This window comes from Panthera pardus, unplaced genomic scaffold, assembly GCF_024362965.1.
Source record: "Panthera pardus isolate Hobbes unplaced genomic scaffold, ASM2436296v1 HiC_scaffold_12, whole genome shotgun sequence".
NCBI lineage: Eukaryota > Metazoa > Chordata > Mammalia > Carnivora > Felidae > Panthera > Panthera pardus.
This window is the reverse complement of record NW_026526677.1, coordinates 94,562,124-94,584,204: the sequence shown is the minus strand read 5'-3', so window position 1 is coordinate 94,584,204 and position 22,081 is coordinate 94,562,124. Positions and strand designations below refer to the sequence as shown.

Below are 22,081 nucleotides of genomic sequence, written 5' to 3'. Positions count from 1 at the left end.
TTGCCCCCTCCTCAGTCCTTTGGGAAGCAGGAGGTGGTCTTTGCCTAGATGCTCCTTCAGAAAGCTTCTCGTTACTGCTGGACTCCTAGGCCCCGGGGAGGGGAAGGGGCCCCTGGGAGGCACGGGAGCTGGCTTCCCACCTGATTTGTCTTTTGATTTTCTTGTTCTTCCTCTTCTTCCCCACCATTTCCCAAATACCTCCTTTGCATGCATGGTCTTAGTCTCACAAGCGCCTCTCAAAAGTAAGCCATCTTTTGTCTCTGTCTTTGGTCTCCCCTCCGGTGTTGAATTGTCTGTAGCGCTCCGCACCCCTCCCTCTGCCCCCGCCCACTCTGGCCCATGTCTTGCTTGGTCCCTTTCCCAGAAGGGCCGGCCCCACTGCCCCCTGGCAGGCTGGCTTGAAGTTACAGAGGGACCATTCCTATTGCACCCAAAGTCGGAGAACAGACCCGTCTCCCATCCTCCCCTGTCTCTGCCTGCTCCCCAAATACCGCCTTGGGTTGGGAATCTGTTCCCTCCTTACATGGAGCCATCTAGAAGCAGAGTCCTGCCGGGGCTTAGTTTCATTGCTCTGGGGGAAGGGAAGCCCCATCCAGCTGGGCTTTGGGTCCTGATATACCCGCTTACACCTGCTTTAGTGGGTGAGACCAGAGTCCCCGGACGTGATGATTGAGGGTCACAGATTCCCATAGGTGAGTTCCCTGGTGTGGGAAAGTGACCTCAGGAGCTCTACCTGGCACCTTCTTCCCTCTGCCTGCCCACTGACAGCTGCTCAGCCTGGGCATCCCTCACGGCTTCCACCCACTGCCCAGCCCGGGGGCTTGTGGTATTCTTAGGATCCTGAAGTGTGATCAGATCGGAGCTATTCTTCCAGAAGGGCGTGGTACCAGGATCTGGAGGTCGATGGACATCGATAGTAGCCCCTGCCAGGCCCTGTAGAAATGCGACGAGGTCAGGGGGCAGTTCCAGAGTCTGCCCTGGCCCCCAGGATCTCAGAGGTCCGAAGAGAACTTGGAGGGAGTCCAGCGTGAGCAGTAGGTATTTTAGAACGGCAGGGCTCAGGAAATAACCCCCACAGGGGAAAAGGAGGTGGGATGTCGCCTGGAGAAGAAAAAGAGAGGGATGACTTAATAATAGTCTTGAGCCTCTGTAAGTGTCTTGGGGAGGAGGAGGGCGAACAGCTGTTCTCATTCCTGAGGGAAGAGCAAGAGACTACGGGGCTGAGCCCAGAGTCTGTGACCTTTCAGGCTAAAAGCACATCTTGGCTCTGAAGACTTCACATGGTGGTTGCTCGCTGTGGGCAGGGAAGGAGGAGCTCTACCTGTGGGGAGTGAGGAGTGCTCCGTGGGGTCAGCACCCGCTCCCAGCCCCTCACAGCTCTGGCTGGCGAGAGGACACGTGTCGCTAGACCCAGGCATCGGGTTATTCCGTCTCTCTGGCTGTGTCTGAGCGGAAGCTGCGGGCTTCGTCTCCTCTCACCCCTATGCCAGCAGGGCGCTCGGTGAGCACGTTACTGATGGCCGTCAGCCACCACCCACAGAGGAGCCTCTTTTAGTCGGGTGCTGGGTTGAGGCGAGTAGTCCGTAAGGAGGATTTTTTAAAAATCTCCTAAATGGTAGGTCTTCCTCGGGAAACGAGTAACGGGCCCGTGCCTGCCCCCCGGCAGCCTACAGGCTAGGAAGGGAAATAAGAAACCTTAAGAAACGTGCCTAGATTGTCCGGAAACCAGACCCGACTCGTAGAGGCTCGTGTGTAGTTGGGGACGTTACACGTCAGAGGCTGGAGGACTCGTAAATGAGTGGGGTGACGGGCGTGTTTCATGCAGCTGGTCTGCTGAGCCAGGCTGGGACTCTGAGAGTCAGAATGAGGCGTTGTGAAGGGGCCAAGAGCTGAATTCAAAGTTAGCCTTGGTCCCCCTCTCATGAGCTGAAGAGGGAGGTGCTGGGAACGGGGGGGGTGGTCTAGGTTTTCTTTCCCTTTGATGGGCTTCGGTGAGGCAGACACATAGTCCTCGAATCCCTGGTTTGGGTGGATGCCTCCCCTCGGCCCCATTCTCCCACCAGTCACAGCTGTCACCACTGCCACCACCATCCTCCAAACGCCATTAGAACAGGACTGACTTGTGGGTGACGGGGGTGCCTTGCCAGCTCAGCGGGAAATGGTGGCAGCTGAGGTCGGTCTGGGAAACCATTGTGTGTGAGGGACACACAGACTTCAGGAATTAGGTGCTACACAGGTCAGGGGCCTGGAGTGGAAAGTGAGGGAGAGCTGCAGAGGTGAGGTGAGGAGAGGTGGAGGGCGTGCTCCTGTGGTTAGGATACCCCCTCCCCCAGTTGGAACGTGGTCTCAGGTTGACCAGACATATCCGTGGCAAAGGGCTCTGGTCGCCAGAGCTATTGTTGCTATTATGGCCACCAGGCCACCTCACCCCGTCTCTCATCCACCTTCTAGAGGAGACGACCTCGTATATTTTCCAGGCCGCCTGGAAAGTACTTCCACTTCTCCCTGGAGCCAGGCATGGGCGGTGTCTGCCTTGCCTTCTCAGGGCCTCCATTTCCTCGTATTAATGTGGAGGGGTCAGACCAGGTGATCCGTAAGGCCCCTCTCCTGTGAGTGTGTAACTGTACTGCTGAGGCTGACCCTTCTGGGTGCAGCCCCGCCCAGAGCAGCGAGCTAGAAGATGTCAAGGCGTCCTTTCCTTCCTCTTCCCCAGACCCCTGGAGTTTGTGCGGCCACCCAGCTTCTGCTCTGTAGTACTGGCTTGCGGCCACTAGGGGGAGCCAGCGGCCGTTCCCCCGCTCCGGCCAGCTCCTGCTCTAGGACAGCCGCTGCGATGACCCCAGTAGGGGAGTCCTCCTGCGTTGGGTGTGCTCTGTCACCCAGCCCGTGGCTTCGCTGCAGCTTTTCCCCTTGACCTTTCTCCTTGTTTTCCAACCCTAATTTTTGTGGTTTTTTTCTTTCCAGTATGACAGACTTAACCTGATCAAAGTAAGAAGTCTCTTTTATTTCGTACCTCCTATAAGTAGAGCTCCTCTCTTCCCCTCCTCTGGCCCCCCAGCCCCCACCTTCCCGACCCCAGGAGCCTTTGGACTGGGGAGATGTCTCTAGGGAAGGTGGGTCTGTTTCCAGAGGCCTCGTATTCCTTTAGTGCTTGTTCTTTAGACCCCTTCTAGGAGGCAGTGGAACCGTCCTCTGCTCAGTTCCCTGTCCTGGGCAGCTCTGAGTACTTTTCCTGACTCCCCCGCTCCCCTTTTAGCCGAATCCATTCATAACCTGTCAGAGAAGCCTCGACCCCCACCCCCTAGTTCTGTTTTTTCCATGCCTCTGGCCCTCTCTGCGAAGGAGGGGCATTTTAAAGAAGCTGCAATAGCAGACACCCTAACTTGTGTCCCTGGATGCCTCTGCTCTTGCTCCCTCCTCCCTTCCCACGCCCGCAGCCCCTCTGGTTTCCCTGCCCCCGTGAGCTGGGGACTCAGCCCTGGGAGAGTGAAGCCAGAGGATGAAATTTGCCTCCAGGAGGCCGGTCAGAGTTGAGGGACTCGTGCCCGCAGTGGGTGTTCCTAGGAGCTACTATGGGTTTGACAGGGGGGTGGGGTGGGGGGCATTTTTCTTAGCGGTGACAGATGAGAAGCTGCCTGGAGATGGCTGATGAGGGTAGAGTGTCATGCTGAGGGACAGGACAGAAGCCCTCGCTCTGGCTGGTTCATTTCACACATTTCAGTACTTGGGAACACAAATTGTTATCCCCTCCCCCCCTTTATGAACGAGCAAGTATTACACAAAAGTGTCACACAGAAATGGGACACCGGTTCCCTGGTTGAGGCTCTTTGTCACTCTGAACGGATTCCAAAGGGACATCTATCTGTGTGGCAGTACAGGAATACCTAAGGCAGGAGTGGGAGCAGCACGTAAGAGTAATCATGAAGGATCTTGGGTCCCCCGCACCCAGCCCGATTTCATTCCTGCTGTCCCCTTTTCTCCCAGGGTCTAACACGAAGGCCAGGACAGTGGGGTGAGAAGCTAGGGGGCGGGTGACGGAGAGTTCTCTCAGCTGTGAAGCAGATATCTGAGGGCCCGGCTTCGGTTTGGTGAAATGCCAGAAACCATGGGGCAGGCGAGGCTGGCACATCCTAGAAGGTTCCTCTCCGCTGTTGGGAGATGTGGTTCAGTGGATACCTGCACAGCCTCATGCCCTGTGATCTCAGAGACAGGACCCGGGAATGAAGACCTCGCAAGGTACAAGTAAGGTCAGACACAGCTTCTTTGCCCCATCCACTCGCCTCCAGAAATGGGTGGCTCTCGCCAAATGATTACAGGCTCATGTTCAGATCGAGGTCCAGGATTCCCATGGGGCAACAGCTCCCTCAACAGTGAAATAGTTGGTTTTAAATATTCAGATTTGGCCCCTTTACCTGCTAAGACCTCTGGAATAGAGGAGAAGGTAAGGCCGTGGTTCGAGTGTGTGGCTTCCAGATGGGCCATAGTGATAGCCTTTGTTGGGAAATGACTACAGAGAGCATCTAGAGAGTTCTGGTGGAACAGGGGAGCTGGTGAGGAGGGGGGTGGTGGTCACATGACCACCCTCCTCCCAGCCAGACCTGCTCCCGGTGGACATTCTGAGACAGTGGCTGCCCTTTTCCTCCCCTTATGAGTCGGGGCCCCTTCAACGAGGTGGGAGGGTAAAAGTTGCCACTTGTGCCCAGGATCCACACCTGTGTGTACAGCTGTTGACCAGCAGTTTCCCTGATGCAGTGATTCTTGGCTGGAATTACACCCTTGACAAGTTTTTTACAACCTGAAATACCCCATCCCCAATCTAAAACCGTTGGATCAGCACCTCACGGTTTTGGGGCCCAGGCAGGTATGCGTGTGTGTTCCTGTCCACCTGTCTAGCTTTCAGGTGGGATTAGAGACTGGAGGTAGACAAAGCACAATGTTAGCCATCCCTCTTGCTCTAAAGAACTTTCAGTTGCCATGAAAACGAGTAACCTTTGCCCAGGGCAGGAAATGAACCAGCTCCTGAAGTCTAGAGCTGGGACGGAGTCTTGATTTTGTTGGGAACCGAGTTACAGCAGCACAGAGTGGGGAGGGACAACCGGCAATCATGTGCTTCAACTCTCCTCTCAGCGCAGAACCTCCCCAGGACCCCTTTGCCACCTGGGTCATCAGCCAGCTATTGAGCAGAAGGAGGAATTCACGCCTCTGCTCGCCGAGAGCGTAGTTGGAGGAAGTTTCCAGGCAGCCCCTTTGCTTCCTTTACCCGAAGGTCCCATCTTGCCTTCTACAGAGGGGCTGACTTGGAGCGGAAGGCTGGGTTGGTCTCTCTCTGCACTTTGCTTCTGGTCAGGGCCCATTTGGGGACTGGGTCTCGGATGCCTGCAGCGCACCCCTCACCCCCATCAGAAAACCTCATGATGGGGCTCCGACTCCCTTCCAGCTGAGCTCTGGCTGGTGCTGCCGCTGCCTGCCGCCCCGACCTTGGTGAGGTTTCCAGCATGGACTGCTCCCTGGGCCTCCTTTCTGGAGCTGTCTTGAGAAAGGAGGACCCCTCTCGAGCAGCCACATGGGAAGCATCCGGCTGCATTTGGATTCCTCCTCCCTGCCCGCCCTCTGCTGTCTGTGTAACCTTCCCTCTGGAGCCAGGAATACCCTGGCCATTCCCACCATCTCGTCCCAGACTAATTGTGCTTTCTCTTATTTTGTCCTTTCAGAAAAGCCAGAGTTGGTATAACGTAAGTATCCCTGTTTCTCTTCTTGTCCGGGCACGTGGGAAGCGGGTGGTGGATGGAGGTGGTTGGGGAACGGAGAGGTGGCGAGGAGAGGTTTGGCCGCCCCATGGGCTTGCTCAAGCAAGCTCAGGGGCCCCTGACCAGCCCCCTCCCTGAAACACCAGATAGACTGGTTTTCCTGTGCAGGAGGACAGGACTGCTGGTGAGGGAGGATTTGATTCAGGGAGACCTGGGAAGGATGGCCCTCCCCTCGACTCCTGGACGGGGCTCTTCCAGCCCCAGTGGAGGGGCCCAGCTGGGGGAGGCGTCCAGAGACCAGACAGAATTCTGGGACTCGGACAGCCCCGGGGCCTGAACGTAAGGGCAAAGTTTCCTTCCTTCAGCCAAGACATTTTGGGGGCAGTGCAGCCAGAAAACTTTCCCCCGTTAAGTAGAGAGGCTGTCCCATCTAGGAGAATTTGACTTCTGCCTCAAGGCACACCTCAGTAGTCCCGAGGGGCATCTTCCTTCTAGAAGACGCCCACTGCTCCTGGGTCTGTGGTGGAGGCGTAGCCTGATGTCGTCCACGGTGGTGGCTCAGCCAGCTGCTGCAGACCCAGAAACTGTTTTGTGGGGTAAACAGTCCCTTTCGAGACCCCAACCCCCATCGCGTAGACTGGGCTGCAGCAGTTTGAACTTTTCCCCCTGGAGAGCAGCCGGTTGAAGTCTCTCAGCTGGCCCCTGCCACCGAATTGTACTCTGCCCTCTGGAACTGCCTAGTGGAGAGCCTGGCCTCAGGTCAGCTGTCTTTCCTGCTCCGAGTCTGCTGTTCCCCACACTCGAGTCTGATTGATCATGCAGGTACCACCTTCCCCAGCACCGGGCCGGGCCTCAGCAGGCTTCGGGGGGGGGGGGGGGGCAGCAAGTGTGGGAGAAGGTGGCCGTGAGTGACAGAGCTTGTGGACACGGGGGCGGGGGTGGGAGTGGGGAGGCTTGGGTTTCACGTAGGGACTTGGGTCAGGATCGCTTGTGTGTACGTGCAGGCTGTGTTCCCACAGGGCTCAGTGATTCCCCCAGGTCAGGTACCTCCTGCTGCTCCGTGGGGAGCTGTGCCCCTCTGGCCTGGCACAGCCAAGGCAGAGGTTGGGGGGCCTCGCTGACTGAGGCGGCCTGTGTCAGGGAAAAGCCGGACCGTCCCCTCTCATTCCCCAGCCCTTCCCTGTGGACCCACCTTGGTCTTTACCCCGGCGCTGCTTACAGCTCACCTCCTGGAGGAGAGAGACGCCGCTTCTGTGAGGGAGGAGGGTGGGGGCCGCTTTCCTGCGAGCTGCGCAGGGGCTCCAGCGCCCCTTGCCTGACGAAACCTCCGCCCCAAAAAGTTGCATCCCCGAAAGGAACGGGAAGCAGGTGGCTGCAGACGTGTCTCACCATCGAAACTTCCAAATCTGGACATGCAAGTGCCCTTCTTGGTTGCCGGCCCCCACCCTCGCCTCTTCTCTCTCTGCCCCTCTCGCTCTCATTCTCTTTCAGTCAGGCTTCTCTGTTCCACCTCGCTTTTCCTTGCCTTGGCTCTTCCATCTGGCTCCTCCTCCCTCTCCCCTCTGACTCCCGTTCTCTGGCCGGCTCTCCCTTCCTGTCTGCCACCGGCAGGTTCCCCACACTCTCCCCTCAGCGCCTCTCCCAGCCCCGCACATCACTGCTGGCGGCTGAGGGAAGGACGGAAGTGGACGCTGCCTCTCGCAGGCCAGCTGGAAAGACCAGCCACCACGTGAGGCCCAGAACTCAGGCGTTCCGGCGACAGATAAGTGGGAGATGGTAGAGGAGCCGGGCCGCCAGAGCCCTGCTTCCTGACCGATGCCCTGCGGCTGCAGACCCTCGCTGACCGCACGTCTCCCTCTAAAACGGGCCTCCACTCCGTCTCGTCTCCCGGGCCTTCCTGGGGCTCACAGATGGTCCGTGTCTCCTCCGGCCTCCACCCCTCACCCCGCATGAATCCCAGAAACATTATCTATCGACTCTCCCCTTGGCACGAGTCATTAGCTCACAGAGGCCAAGTGCACAGGGGGACTCTTTGCGGAGCAGCATTTAGCGTTCCTCCTGATGACCGCTCTCTTGGACGCGTGCTTCCACTCTGGGGCTTCTTCCAGACCCCACGAGCCCCCTCCAGAAATGTTTTCCTGTGGCTCCCCTTTCCTCTCCCCCCTGATCCCGCATTGCCAGGCAGATGCGGTTCCTTGTCTGCCTTCCTCCCCGGCTGCCTCTGTGGAGGTCTGACACGGGACAGGGACAGGCCACAGAATGGGATGATGTGTCAGAAGGACAGAGAAGGGCTAGGTGGACGCTGGGAGGACGAGGCAGAGCCGAGCAAAGGCTCGGACGCGGAGAGGTGACGAGGGACCTCCAGCCGGCCCGAGCCAGAGGTGTGAGGAGCTGTATCTAGGTGACCTTTCCACTTTGCCTCCGTGTGTTTTTACATCAGGAGCGAGATCAGCGGCTAGCATAGTGGGTAGAGCCCTAGAAAGGCTGGCTTCAGATAACCTGGGGTGAAAACCCTGCTTTCCTTCTGAGGCCGAGGCTGGTGCCTGGCCCACTTCTGGGTGTCTGGGGGGGAAGCCAGATGCTGCCTGTTCCACACAGCAGGTGTCATCCCCTGCCCCCCCTCCCCCCACCCCGTCTCTGCCCGCTCTGATGGTACCAGTGTGCTCATTATCTGTAGCACGGACTTGAGCGTGACCGTTCCCCGAGTCACCGTTGCCCTGCCTCGATCAGGAAGAAGCCACCACCTGGGTGTTTCCCCAGAGCCACCTGGATCGATGCACACGGGTGTGGGGTGCCCTCATACCCCCAGTGCCTGCGTCCTTGGGTGGCTGGACACCCCCCTGCTGTGTGCCACGCGTGTGCCTGTGCTCTCGCGTGCAGAGGCCCCATCAGGAAACTTCAGTTCAAACCGCTCCCCTCCTCTGCACTGCCCCCTGATAGTCCATTCATGGTTTTCCAGAAGACACTTACTGTGTTGCCCCATCCCCCCTGCTTATCTCTACTGACAACTCTCTTTGTAATCTGTCCCCTGACATTCCTGGTGGTGGCTGATGTGCCATCATTGACAGGATGGGCAAAGGCTCTGTAATCCCAGCTCTGGAGACAGTCACAAATGTCCTGGTCAGATTCAGGAGCGGGGGGGGGGGGGGGGGAGGGGGGGTCATCGCAGAGCTGCTGACCACCGAGAGAACATCTCAGGTTGTCAGAGTAGCTTGGGTGTGCAGCTCCCCGCCCACTCCCAGCTCCCTCCTTACCTGCCTCCCTTACACATTTTACTGTCTAGCCAGGGAAGACCTGTCAGCATGATGGCAGACCAACCGGGCCTAAAGAGTGGGCCCATGGCAAGAGGTGGCTAGGTCCTGAGACACGTGGAAAGGCTGAGGTGTGAGGGCTTCTGGTCTCTAGCCAGGGATGTGACATGAAGGTCAAGAGTGGGATATGAAGGCAGTGCAATTCACAACTGCCCTAAGGCCCTCCCAGGCCTGTTTATATCTACGCTTCTTCCCCTCAACCCTTCCCCCTCTACTTACTTGACCATACCAGCTTTATTCACCGAGGCCCCCAGCCTGGGAGGCACAGCCCCTGGCAGACCTGAGCCAGAGGGATGAGCAGAAACAGGGCTTTAGTTTGTGGAGGGAGCCAAGGGCAGAGTTGGGAGTGGAAGGGGTGTAGTCTGCCCCCACAAAAGATGGCGCCTGCTGGGTACAGTGGGCTCGCTTCTTGGAGGAAGCAGTCACAGCTCTCCTGTCCGATGCCTCGCGTGGGCACAGGTACCGTCCTCTTCTGCGTCACCCCTTTCGTGGCGGTCAGTGGTCATGGCAACCCAGGGAAGGAGCTTGTCTGAGGTCAGAGGTCAGGAGCCTAGACCCTGGTGGCTGGGAGAGACTCAGTGCCCAAGTTGCCCCATGCCCCTGGTCGGGGATGCTGGCTTTTTGGTGGCGAGGAAAGCGATCGCGCCAATCCTACAGAATGACTGACCAAGGAGGCCTGGCAGGCACAAGATTGAGAGCAAGAGAACAAAGCTCTGTGGGCATGAAACCGGGGACATTAGGGGGACAGTGTAGAAAATGGAGAGTCTGAGAGACGACCTGCTGACAGCCTCGGCAGCCTGTTCTTTCCAGGTGGGGCCACCTGTCCTTCCTTCAGCTCTGCCCGTCTGTCCGCACCTGTTTACCCATGGTCTCCAAGAGTCTTCCTGACCTCTGCCCCCCGACCCCCACCCTTCACCTTCTCTAGAATGGTCCCGTCTCTCCTGATGAGAACCCCTCCCAGTCCTACCCCCTCCTTGACTTTCTGCACGATGCCGTCCTGCCCCCATCTCTCTCCTCTCTGTTCATTGCCTCCCCCTGTCTCCTACATCTGGTTTCTCCCTACCTGGACTTGGCTGAAGGGCCAGGATTTCCTTTGAGGGTCTTAATTGAATTCTTCTCAGGTGAGGCCAGGACTCCTCCAAAATCCATCTGTTTTTTTTCCTGGGCTCCTCCACCCCTTCCCTCCCCGTGTCATACCCAGGGAGGGGGTACCACTTGGTCCCAGCTCCCAGTGTTTGCCATAGAGTTAATGTTTAGCTCGGGGTCATTTCCCTCGTCTCAGCCCCAAGCTGCCTGACGTCCTGCCTTGCCCAGCCCAGCCCAGCCCATTGTCGGGGGTGTAGGAGACAAAGGCTGAGCGCTGAGACTTGTCTCTTAAGAGTTATCTCTCTGGGTGTATCCTGCCTATGCCTCACCCGACCCACCGAGGTCATCCCTTTGTTTGGCCTGCAGCAATAAACAAACGTTTCTGGGCAATTACTGTAAGGATGCAGCTTTCGTGGGTGTAGGTACTGCCTAGATCTTGGGGTCTGGTATGGCCCAGGAGGGAGGCATTCTGGTCACCCTGCAAAATGGAACTACTCGGTTCTCCTGCTATACCGCAGAGGGTAGGGCTGACACACACAGGCCAGAGAGAAGCTCAGGTGTATGGTTTGAAGAGCGTAGACAGGGACTGGGCACCAGGAAGCCATGCACGTATTACTGGATCTGTGTGGCTGTGCACACAGGAGATGCGACGTAAACAGGAACAGTTCTAGAAGTGTATGAGGAATGCGATCGTTTGGTAAACAGATTTGGAGCAGCAGACATCTGGAACACGTCATGCTCGGTGCTGTAGAAGATAGAGGGCTGTTTGAGGTTTAGACCCCTCCTGGGGAGGACAGCAGTTTGATGAAGCTACCTGCCTGCGCTTGTGACGGGTGGAGGCCGTGGGGCTGTGTCCGGTGTGCAGATGCTAAAGACAGGGAGATAGGAGTTTGGGAAAGGAGTCAAGCTCTACTTTCTCTAAAACCTTTTAACCGGGAAACCCTGGGCTCCTCAGAGTCAGAATCTGGGAGTTTGGGAGTCAAGGATCTCCATCTGTAATGCATTCCTGTAGTCCTTCTAAAGCATGCTCATGTTTGAGTGCCGCTGGCTCTAACCTTGGAAACTCCTAGGCCAGAGGCCCCTCCTTCATCATGTGCAGACTTGGGACCCCTGAGGCAGACACAGTGGGCATAGCTGTGGGGCGTGGGGCAGGTGCCCCATTTGTTTCAGAGGTCTGACTTTTCCTGGGGTCCCAAGTCCAGTCTTCCCAGTCCCAGGGCTATCTCTTCGCTGCCCCCGCTTCTGCCTGGACCCCTTCCTGGCCCCATTGGCTTCAGCTCCCAAGATCCCAAGGATCTTGGTAATCCTTGAGCTAAAGTTCTTTGACTATTTTAAATTAAAATAGGTGAGCCATGTCTCCTTTTGACCCCGGGGTCAGATTCTCTGCTCTTAGCATTGCTACTTGGCCCTCAAGGTCTGAGGAGCTGCCTGGGAATCCTTTTGGCCTTCGGTCCCCCTCCTGCCAGTGCTGGAGGCAGGGCAGGGTCCCCGGAGCTGGTGACGTCAGCTTCTCCAGGCGATCTGCCCGACTTCTCCCCCCTGGCATATCTACAGTGCGAAGAGTCCAGCTTCCCGACCTCCTGCTGCCCCTGTGCACAGGGTAGTTGGTGGACCGGTGGGTCAGTGAGGGGAGAGTGTGCCCCCAAAGTCCCTGGCCGTTAGAGTCTCCGATTTCAGATTTCACCACAGCAGCAGTGCTCCTGGCACCTCCCCCACCCCCTCCCCCACCAGGAGCCCCGGCCAGCTACTTTCCATTGCAGGAAACATCTGCTGGGGAGGCCAGGCTAGGCCGGGGGGTTACTGGAGGACGTTGGCCAGTACCGTCACCCAGATCCTGTAACTTGAAGCATGTGGAGGGCTCTGGCCCTGCCCGCCCACCCACCCTGCCTCCCTCCTGCCACGGGCGGGCAACTCTAACAAAGAAGTTGTTTGCTGGGCAGCTAAGCAGAGCACGGTCTGGGAGGAAAGGGGTGTGTGTAGGGGTGGGGGTGAGAGCAGGCCTTGTTGCCACAGCCAGTGGTGGCCGCTCTGCCTGGGAGAGGGCCGTGAGTCATAGGGACCGGCGCCCGCCCAGGGAAGAGATTGCACGGTGAACAGCCCGCCTTATGGGACAGGCCAGACAGAGCTGGGAAGCTGGGAGTTCATTCTCTCCTGGGAGTTTCTGACCAACTATGAGCTGTGTGTGAGTAACCGGCGGGGTGCACCTGTGCACCTGGCTGTGGGGTCATCCTCTTCCTGTGCAGTCGGTCTGTCCTCCAGGAGCCTGCTTGTTCAGAGCCCTCAGCTGGCCCTGTGCACCTGCCGTGTGTCTGCGTTGTCTGGCCCCTGCCTGCCTCTTGAAGTGGCTGTCCACATTGACTAGAGGAGGGGCTTCACCACATCCCCTCTGGGTCACCCTCAGCCCAACAACCGGCCACACTGTGGGAGCCAAAGTGGGACAAAGCAAAACCTGGCCATGGGAGACTGGCTGGCCAGCCTGTCCCAGGAACCATGCGGACGACACCCTCCCACTCGTGAGGTTCCGTGCTGAGAGCAGAGCTCTAGGAGGGAAAAGGAGGCCGGGCAGGGTCACGAAGGCTCTCTGCCAAGCCACCAGAGGTTGCCCATCTGTGTCCAGCCCAGACAAGACGGACTGTTTTCATCCTGAGGGAATCAGAGCTCAAGGAGCGGGGCTCCACTGGGAGGTGGAGCCGTGGGGAGCAATGGAATCTCTGACGGAGTCTGGGGTCCTCTGGAGCCTCCTGCTGGAGCAGGACAGCCAGCCTTTGCAGTGGTACCTGAAGAAGTTTCCAGATACACCTGCTGGTGCAGAGCTCTGCTTTGGGCACGGATCTGAGGAAATCCCAGCCGTGAGTGTGCCTCCCAACCCCTCCGGGCCTGAGTGACATTCCGCTGGGCCTTTGTAATTCGTCACTTGGCCCCAGATCACCCAGGGGCCCCAGATCTTGATAATCCTTGAGCCAAAGTTCTTTGACGATTTTAAATTAAAATAGGTGAGCCATGGCTCACTTTTGGAGAAGATTGCTTTAAGAGCGGGCTGGGGGGGGGTGGCGGGGAGCAGAGGGTCAGGTCTCTTGTGTCACAAGGATCTATGGTGGCAGGTTGTCCTACCGTGTATTTACTTAGAGTCTAGGAAGCAAAGGCGGCCACCATCCACACCGGCAGCCAGCCGGGAAGAAATCGGAGCATTTATATGCAAGACCAAGTTGAGGAGTCCCTACACCCAAGCCACTTGTTGTAGAACTGGCCGAGGTCAGAGGTCAAGGCGGGATTTGCCCTCCCCCTCCATACAGCTGCAGCTTTGTTCTGAGGAGAGGGGAGGAGTGGCTCCCTCCCTTTGCCAGAGGTTTGGTGTGGAGATTATGGCCAGACACCATGCACTGTGCACCTCTGTAAAATGCCCGAGTTCCCAGTGGAAATCCGGGTGAGGGAGCACTATGGAAAGCCCATTAGGAATAGGAACACTTCTGGGCTTCAGGTAACTGGATGCCTGATGCCCGCTTTCACCTGCAGGGAGCTCGGGGCCATCTGGTAGGCTGGTCCTCAGGCTGATAACTGGAGTGTGGTAATGAAGACCCGCTTGATCGTTGCATTCATTTAAAAACAATTAATCGTGGTAAGGAACATAAAATGTTCCATCTTAAGTATTTCTCAGTTCAGTAGCATTAAGTGCATTCACACTGTACTGCCACCAATTTCCAGAACTTCTTCCCCTTGAAAAACTGAAACTTTATTACCACGCCCCTGGACAAAAAAGACCCACTCGTGGGCCTGAAAGGCTAGCGGGGGCCCCAAAGCAGGTGAACATCTCATCCGCAAGAGAGCGTGCTCTGCTGGGGCATCCTGTCGTTTCCTTCTTGGCACCGAGATCCTGAGGCAACATGGAGCCGTGACTCCGACCAGGGGCTCTGGTTCAGACCACCTTGGTTCGTGCTCTCCTCTCCCACTCGGTAACCACATACTTTGGACAAGTTGCTTAACCTCTCTGTGCCTCAACTTCCTAGTGTGTAAAATGGGATAATGAAAACAATCTGTGGCCAAAGGAAATGATGTATATGAAGGGCTAACAATGACAATGCTTGGTACATGGTAATAACTCATTTTGTATTAACTATAGCTCTAGAAGGGGCGCCTGGGTGGCTCAGTCGGTGAAGCATCTGACTCAGTTTTTGGTTCAAGCCCTGCACCCGGCCCCACACTGACAGCTGGAGCCTGATTGGGATTCTCTGTTTCCCTCTCTCTCTCTCTCTTCCCCTCCCACACTCATGCATGAGCTTGTGCGTTCTCTCTCTCTCAAAATAGATGAATACACTTAAAAAAAAAAGAAGGTCAGACATAATTAGGAACTTACTGATGATCAGGTGGTCAAGCAGGGGTTTTCATTGTGCAGGCTCTGTTCTGCAAGGCCAGGCAGCCAGTTAGATTGGATATCTCAGTATTGGTTTGGAGCTATCATATAGGCCAGAGGAGTGTTATATTGGGAGGTCTTTTCTAGCCACAGGAGAGGTTGGCTTCTAGATACTCACTCCCAATGGCCCTGATACTTGGTTCAAACACACGGCAGGTGATTTTTGCAGTTTGGGCTTCTGCAGCATAGCATTGCCTGGGGGGTGGGAGGTAGCACGGCATCCACTGGAAATCTCTTCCAGAAATCCTCCCCAAACTGAAGTCCTGTCATTACGTCTCCTTCAACTTCCTGTGATATTCCTCTTCCCTCTGGCACAAAAGCCATTGAGCCACTTAGCTCAGGTAGTCAACTGCAGGCTCTGAATGTGGTCGGGCCACAGCCTGAGTTTGCTCACAGGCCAGCGAGCTTCACAGAAAGCCAAAAACGAACAGTCTAAGGTGCATTTCATTGCAATTCATTGCACCCAGCTGTATGTCAGTGGATTCCCAGGGAAGTGGCTGAGAGAGTGTAAATGGCCAAGATCTATCTGTCGCCATCATCAGGACAATCTGTGTGCACCCGTGCACTCCTGGGATAAGTAGGTCAGTGAACCTCCTGGGTGGAGTACACATGTTTCTCTGTCGCAATGCATGGCTCTTCTGGGTTGTGCACCTGTCTTCCTGTATCATCCTCGGGTACCTTTTTTTTTAATTTTTCATTTTAATTTTAAGATTGTAAGTTTGGAAAGATCAGGATTCCTGTCTATTCAACTGGCTGATGGAATTTCCATGGAGGATTTGCTAAGGTAGTTTATGGGTACGAGCCTGCACGGAGGCACCCAAAAAGCTAGGTGGGCACAGGGTCACCTGGTGGCACCAGTGATGGGAGGTGAGCTCAGGACCAGGAATCCAGAAAGCTGCCCCTGACCAGCTGGAGAAACCTTGGGGAGGGGTCTCCTCTCTGGCCTTTGTTTCCTCATCAGTAATGTAAGTGTTGGAGTGGATAGTCTTATAAAGGGTGGGGAGGGAATGAAGGCTGCGTGCCTCTAGTTGCCAGGTGTGCTTTTAAATTCTCTGTGTGCTTACTCTAGTACTAGCTTTATGGGTTTTTTAAAATCCAGTCTTGGTGAAGTGCAGGTCTTCTCCCTGCCCCGTTTTCCTGAGATATAATTGAGATGTCACATTGATATAGTCCTCCATTTTGATTTCTTTTTTTTTCCTTGTTGTGAATTTCATACACGGCCAAGTACTTACTGTGTTAGTCATGATAACCACTTCTGAGGGATGCACTGAGTACCGTCATATTCTGGGTCCTCCCGGGGGGCTGAGGGAGCCCTTCTGAGCCCCTGTTTCACTGTCAAGGTGGTACTTCCTGCTGGCAGAAGGCAGGACAGCAATAGCTCTCATGGTGGGTCCCAGGAAGCTCCCTGGACGTGTCCCTCCTTCTTTTCTCTTCTTGGAATGCAATGTGGGCCCTGCTTCGTCTGTTTGACGTTTTTGCGTCGATGGCCACTTTTTCAGTGGCAGATTCTCTCCGCGGTGTTTTTCCATAATACCGAAGCTCCCTTTGCCTAACCTGGCCGCTTAGGGTCTGTGGGATAACAGGGCCTCATCTTTGCCTTTTAAACACGCAAGCAGGTGCTTTTCCTGCATCTGCCTCCCCAGCCCCACGGAACCTGGAAGCATCCTGCTAACCTTGGCCGTTGTCGTGCAGGTATTAAGCCCAACTTACAAGCAGAGAAATGAAGACTTCAGAAAGCTCTTTAAGCAACTTCCAGACACGGAGCGCCTCATTGTTGGTGAGCTGGGAGACCTGGGGATGGAGGGCAGGGGGCAAGAAGGAAGTCTGGGATCCCAAGGACAGCACTCAGGCTGCTTCTGTCTTGAGGTTGCCCACATAAAAGCCAGCCCAAGCGAGAACATCTGTCCGGGAGCAGGGAGAGAAGATGTCCAGAGCGCCGACCCCGGTGGTTGTGGCTCAGGGCTAAGTACCATGTGTGTGGTGGCCTTGACAGAAAACCCAACCTGGAAGGAGTCTCTGCCATTCTTAACCTCTGTAGATGGCCCAGCGGTGAAGGGTTGGGGTAACTGTGTAGGGGAGGGGTGTTCGTTGACTTTAAAAAAAAAAAATTTTTTTTTAGTGTTTATTTTGAGAGAGAGCATGAGCAGGGGAGGGGCAGAGCGAGAGAATCCCAAGAAGGCTCCATGCTGTCAGTGCAGAGCCCCATGCAGGGCTCAGTCTCATAAAGCGTGAGGTCATGACCTGAGCTGAAATCAAGAGTCGGACACTTAAGTGACTGAGCCACCCAGGCGCCCCGTGGCCTTTTCTACCTCCGACGTCTTTGCCCCGCCTCTGCCATCTCATCCATTCCTCTGCCTCCAGGCGGAAGCACGGTGATATTTCAAATCACGTGAGACACCAGGGACTCCCTTGGCCACGAGTTCAAGGGTCTCACCCACCTAGTGAGCCTAGCGAGTGGGAGGCAGTTGGGCTCCCCCAGTGCTGGTGCAGGGCGCGCATGCTTAACTCGTGGTTCGCTGAAGATGTGTCCCGTCTCTGAGCTCTCTGCCCCCCATCCTACCACAGATTACTCATGTGCACTCCAAAGAGACATTCTTCTTCAGGGCCGACTCTACCTCTCTGAAAATTGGATCTGCTTCTACAGCAACATCTTCCGCTGGGAAACTCTGGTAAAGACCTGGGGCTTGCCTCCGGGGTTGTCCCCTTGGCTGTGACTGAACGAGCTGCCCCCCACCTGCCCCTTTTTGTTGACTTCGTGCTCCACCCACACCTTTGCACAATTCCTAAATGTACAGGCCGAGTCTTGAGGGATAGACCTCCTCTACCATGTCTTTCCCTCCCTCCCTCCCTCCCTCCCTCTTGGGTGTGGAAGAGAGTGTGGGAGCATCTGCTTTCGGCAAATGCAGTTAAGTATCCTGCAAGGCGTAGGATAGTTGAGTAAAAGGAACATTGGCCTCAGAACTGGCTTGTACGTTATCTGCGTTCTCCACCTAGTGAGCTGTGTGCTACTAGGCTGGTCCTTTGCTCTTTCTCTATTTCCTTATCTTAGGAGATCAAGTGGGAAGAGGTAAACTGGGTGACTTTTATGGTTGCATCCAGTGCCGGTGTTCTGTGTCTCTGTAAGTGGCAAGTAGCACGGGGCCTCTGCACGTTAATCGGACCGTGTAGACTTGAGAAAGAAGGCTCCCTGCACCAGGAGCTGAGGCACCCTTGGGCTCTAGGCGAGGCTCAGCCACCACATCGCCCTGTGGCCTCCGTGAAGTAGGGGGCTACACCAGGTGATCTCCGAGGAGGTCCCTTCTAGGTTTAGAAATACGTAGACTGACACGTGATCTCCCCTCTCTGAACTGGGGCCATGCGAATGCTCACTGCCGACTCAGTTAATGTCTCCTCTCGTTATCCACCCTCCCTTCCCTGTGGGGTGCCAGCTGACTGTCCGTTTGAAAGACATCTGCTCCATGACTAAAGAAAAAACAGCCCGCCTCATTCCCAATGCCATCCAAGTTTGCACTGACTCAGAAAAGGTAAGTGGAGTCTGACCTTGGACTTCCTGCTCCCCGCTGCCCCTGGCCCCAAGCCTCCCGCTTCTGTCCCTCGGTTGCATGAATATGGAAGCCAGTAGTATGGCAGTGAGGGATGGTCAGGTGATGCAGATCGTGGGGGTCGCCTCCACTGGGTCAGGGTGTTTGGATTCTGAGCAGGGGTGAAGATGGAACGGCTGAACGTTGCCCTTGGAGCCGGAACACTTAAATTTGAGTCCCGTAACCATAGGTGTGTGCCGTTGCCTCTCTCAGCCTCAGTTTTCCCGTGTATAAAGTGGAGCCAGCCATTCCTATAACACTCTTGAAGTGACATCACATATTTGGAAACACTAAATCGTAAAGCGTTGTACACATGTAAGATGTTATTATATATCCGTGTAGCGCTCATCAAAAGGGATGAGAGTCAGGGGCGCCTGGGTGGCTCAGTCGGTTGAGTGTCCGACTTCGGCTCAGGTCACGATCTCGCCGTTGGCGAGTTCGAGCCCCGCGTCGGGCTCTGTGCCGACCGCTCACAGCCTGGAGCCGGCTTCGGATTCTGCGTCTCCCTCTCTGCCTGCCCCTCCCCTGCTCATGCTGTGTCTCTCTCTGTCTCAAAAATAAATATAAGCATTAAAAAAAAAAAAAAGATTTAAAAAAATAAATAAAAGAGGGATGAGAGTCTGGTAGGAAATGGATTCAGCACATCAGGATGGGGAAAATGTGGTAGGTAACATTTAGGGCAGAGAAAACACTGTGATCTTTGATCTTTAACCAGAGCCTGAAGACTGATAGCTTCAGGGGTAGGGGTGGACCAGGCTTCTGCTGAACACAGGTCCACCATGCCCTTGGACTGAGGCAGTTCAGTGGCAGCAACCATGAGACTTCGGGGTCAGATGGTGTTTGGTTTGAATTCTGTTTTTCCTCACGAATCAGCTTTGTGATTACAGACGTCACCTGATCCCCACCAGCCTGTTTATTAGGTATTAGCAGTTATGTTTATTTTCCCAGGCTTTTGTGTGATTAAAATGAAGCAGCAGCATTTGGGAAGCGCCTGGATCGTGTTCAGTACCATCTGGTTTTCCATCATTTCCCCCCCGCGCGTTACACAGGGTCCCCACTAATGTGTAAGCACAAAGAGCAGGAGTCCCTCTCTCCCTGTCCTGATTGCTGTTGTATCCCAAATGTGTAAAATCGTACCCAGCACGTACCACATTCAGTTATTTGTTGACTTAATAATGAAAGGGTGAGTGGGTTAGTGGGTTTGTCTTCTCAAGGGCCAGTTCACAGCTCACCACTTAATAACCCAGTTCTAGCCGGTAAGTGAAAGAAGCTTCTTTGGAGGTGGAAAGAAAAAGAAGCTTTTATGGAGGTGAAAACCTCCACCCAGAGAGAGAAGCACTTAGCATTTAGCATTTAACATGGGTGACTGAAGGACTTGGTGACAGTGAGGACTTAGGGGGTCCCAGGTACACAGACCCCGAGGATTCATCCCCATCGCGAGAGTACCCTGGTGTCATGGTCACTGATAACTGTAGCATTTGGGGATGAATTCAGCAGCTTCTTTGTTTATTTTTGTTTTATTTTATTTTAATTAATTAATTTTAATATTTTTGAGAGAGACAGATAGAGTGTGAATGGGGGAGGGGCAGAGAGAGAGAGAGGGAGACACAGAATCTGAAACACCCTCCAGCTTTGAGCTGTCAGCACAGAGCCTGACGCGGGGCTTGAACTCAGCAACCATCAGATCGTGACCTGAGCTGAACGGTCGGACACTTAACCGACTAAGCCACCCAGGTGCCCCAGCAGCTTCTTTTTTTTTTTTTTAAAGGATGAAGCACCCTGTCTCCTCCATTCGTTATATCGTGAGTCTTACCAGATATTTCTTGCTGTTTTCCCCAAATCTAGCACTTTTTCACTTCATTCGGAGCCCGGGATAGGACGTACATGATGATGTTCCGGCTCTGGCAGAATGCACTCCTCGAAAAGGTGAGTGCCGCCCAGCTCCTTCCTTCAGCCTCAGCACGCACATCCGTCTGGAATGCTCCTTCCCCTGAGGTGGGGGCCCCACGGAGAGATTGCTCTTACTGGGACATTGGCTTGCTCCAAAGCCACCCATGTGGTTCGGGAAAGCCCCCCAGACTCGGGGTGAGTTCCGTCTTCTCCCACACGTGGTGCCGTGTGAGCAGCCTCGTCACTGTCTGCACCGAGGCCTTCCTGGACCTCAGACACTCCAGTCCCACTGTTGTAAAATGTGCCAGCGTTTGTTTTAGTCAGGAATGGTGAGACACACAGAGGTGGAGGTGACTGTTAGGAAAGGATCAGTTTTCAGGCTTACGGGGGCCTAGAGACAGAGGTGCATCCCACCGTGCAGAAACACACGGGGAAGTGCCAGCCGGCGTCAGCCAGGAGGCAGAGAGAGCGAGGGGGAAAGCATGCCAGAGCTTCTGTTGTGATTTTTTGTTTTTTTTGCAGGAAGCAATAGGTGAGGCAGGGTAAGCAGGCGGACAGGTTGAGGATCAGCTACTTTGAATAATTCCATCTGGCTTCAGGGCACAGAGGCTGTCTCTGGGTGCCTGGTACCTGTCCCTGGGGTACATAAAGCTGCATACCAGGGACCTGGACTGTAAGAGCTGGAAAAGAAGGTGGTATCCACCTCGGATTGGTCAGTCGCGTGTGAAAGATGCACTTCAGGCACGTGGTTTTCTATCTGCGGGAATTACCTAACCCCAGGAGGGGCAGTCCCTCCCCAGTGAGCAAGGCCTCAGATCCCGGAGCATCAAAAATACAGAAAATAGGGGGCGCCTGGGTGGCTCAGTCAGTTAAGCGACTTCGGCTCAGGTCATGATCTCGCGGTCCGTGAGTTTGAGCCCCGCGTCGGGCTCTGTGCTGACAGCTCAGAGCCTGGAGCCTGTTTCGGATTCTGTGTCTCCCTCTCTCTGACCCTCCCCCGTTCATGCTTTGTCTCTCTCTGTCTCAAAAATAAATAAACGTTAAAAAAAAAAATACAGAAAATAGGGAAATAGAGTTAATACAGCCACAAGTTTGACTGCTTGAGTGTCTGAAGGACACTGAGGGGACACAGATAAATGTGATATCATGGCCACATTCCTTAGAAAACTCACACTCAGATGTCAGGGCGGAGGGTGTGTTGATAAATAGCCCCCAAGCCAGGGAAAGAGACATAGGAAGAAGTTACATGGTTATAATTAGTTATTATATATATGACATGTATGTATCTACCCTGATTCTATCCTGAACAATCTGAAATAAACTGGGTAGATTTATTATTTAGAATTTCATGGGGCGCTTGGGTGGCTCGGTCGGTTAAGTGTCTGACTTCAACTCAGGTCACGATCTCGCGGTCCGTGAGTTCGAGCCCCGCGTCGGGTTCTGGGCTGACGGCTCAGAGCCTGGAGCCTGCTTCAGATTCTGTGTCTCCCTCTCTCTCTTCCCCTCCCCCGTTCATGCTCTGTCTCTCTCTGTCTCAAAAATAAAATAAACATTAAAAAAAAAAAATTTTAGAATTTCTTCTAACCTGAAGATCTACAGCCCTGGCATAAATCCAGGTAGCTTATTTGAGCTGAGATGTTCTGCCTTAAGTAGCTATCAACAGTAGTAACATGATAATGTGTTTTAACGCCCACTGGCCTGTTTGGATCTTCAGTTCACAACCACTGTCATTGCTGGATAAGACAGAGGGACGTCCATACGGTTCACAGGAACTCTCACAAAATAGATGTGTGCCGATTGTCCTTGACCTGGTTGTGGTCAATCAAGCCAAGCCAAATGGAATGGTCAGGGAAGGGTGAATGGAGAAGGGGAGAATATAGAATGGCAAAGGCGTCCCAGGTGGGGTGAATGCTATACATAAGGGCCAAAGATAGGAGGCAGGAGGTCCAGATAAAGGAAAAGGAGATGTTTCCCTCTGGCTCTGTGAGGGCCAGCACCCGCCAGCTCAGGGAGAGCCCTGACTATGCTATTCTAGGCATTTCTCCTTAGGTGGAAACC

General features: G+C 54.8%; 1 protein-coding gene across 17 annotated transcripts in view; it reads left to right on the top strand.

Annotated features, from left to right (window-relative positions):
* GRAMD1B (GRAM domain containing 1B) overlaps positions 1-22,081 on the top strand; it is a 242,468-nt gene that overhangs the window by 196,248 nt on the left and 24,139 nt on the right. For 12 of the 17 annotated variants that reach the window (XM_053900339.1, XM_053900332.1, XM_053900331.1 and 9 more), the window contains 7 exons: positions 222-242; positions 2,965-2,988; positions 5,712-5,732; positions 16,245-16,329; positions 17,118-17,221; positions 17,981-18,076; positions 19,979-20,059. In XM_053900339.1, coding sequence (XP_053756314.1) covers positions 222-242; positions 2,965-2,988; positions 5,712-5,732; positions 16,245-16,329; positions 17,118-17,221; positions 17,981-18,076; positions 19,979-20,059 — 432 coding nt within the window. Of the gene's footprint in view, positions 1-221; positions 243-2,964; positions 2,989-5,711; positions 5,733-12,140; positions 12,994-16,244; positions 16,330-17,117; positions 17,222-17,980; positions 18,077-19,978; positions 20,060-22,081 lie in introns of those variants that run through there. The other 5 variants (XM_053900333.1, XM_053900348.1, XM_053900334.1 and 2 more) reach the window with 3 other exon arrangements.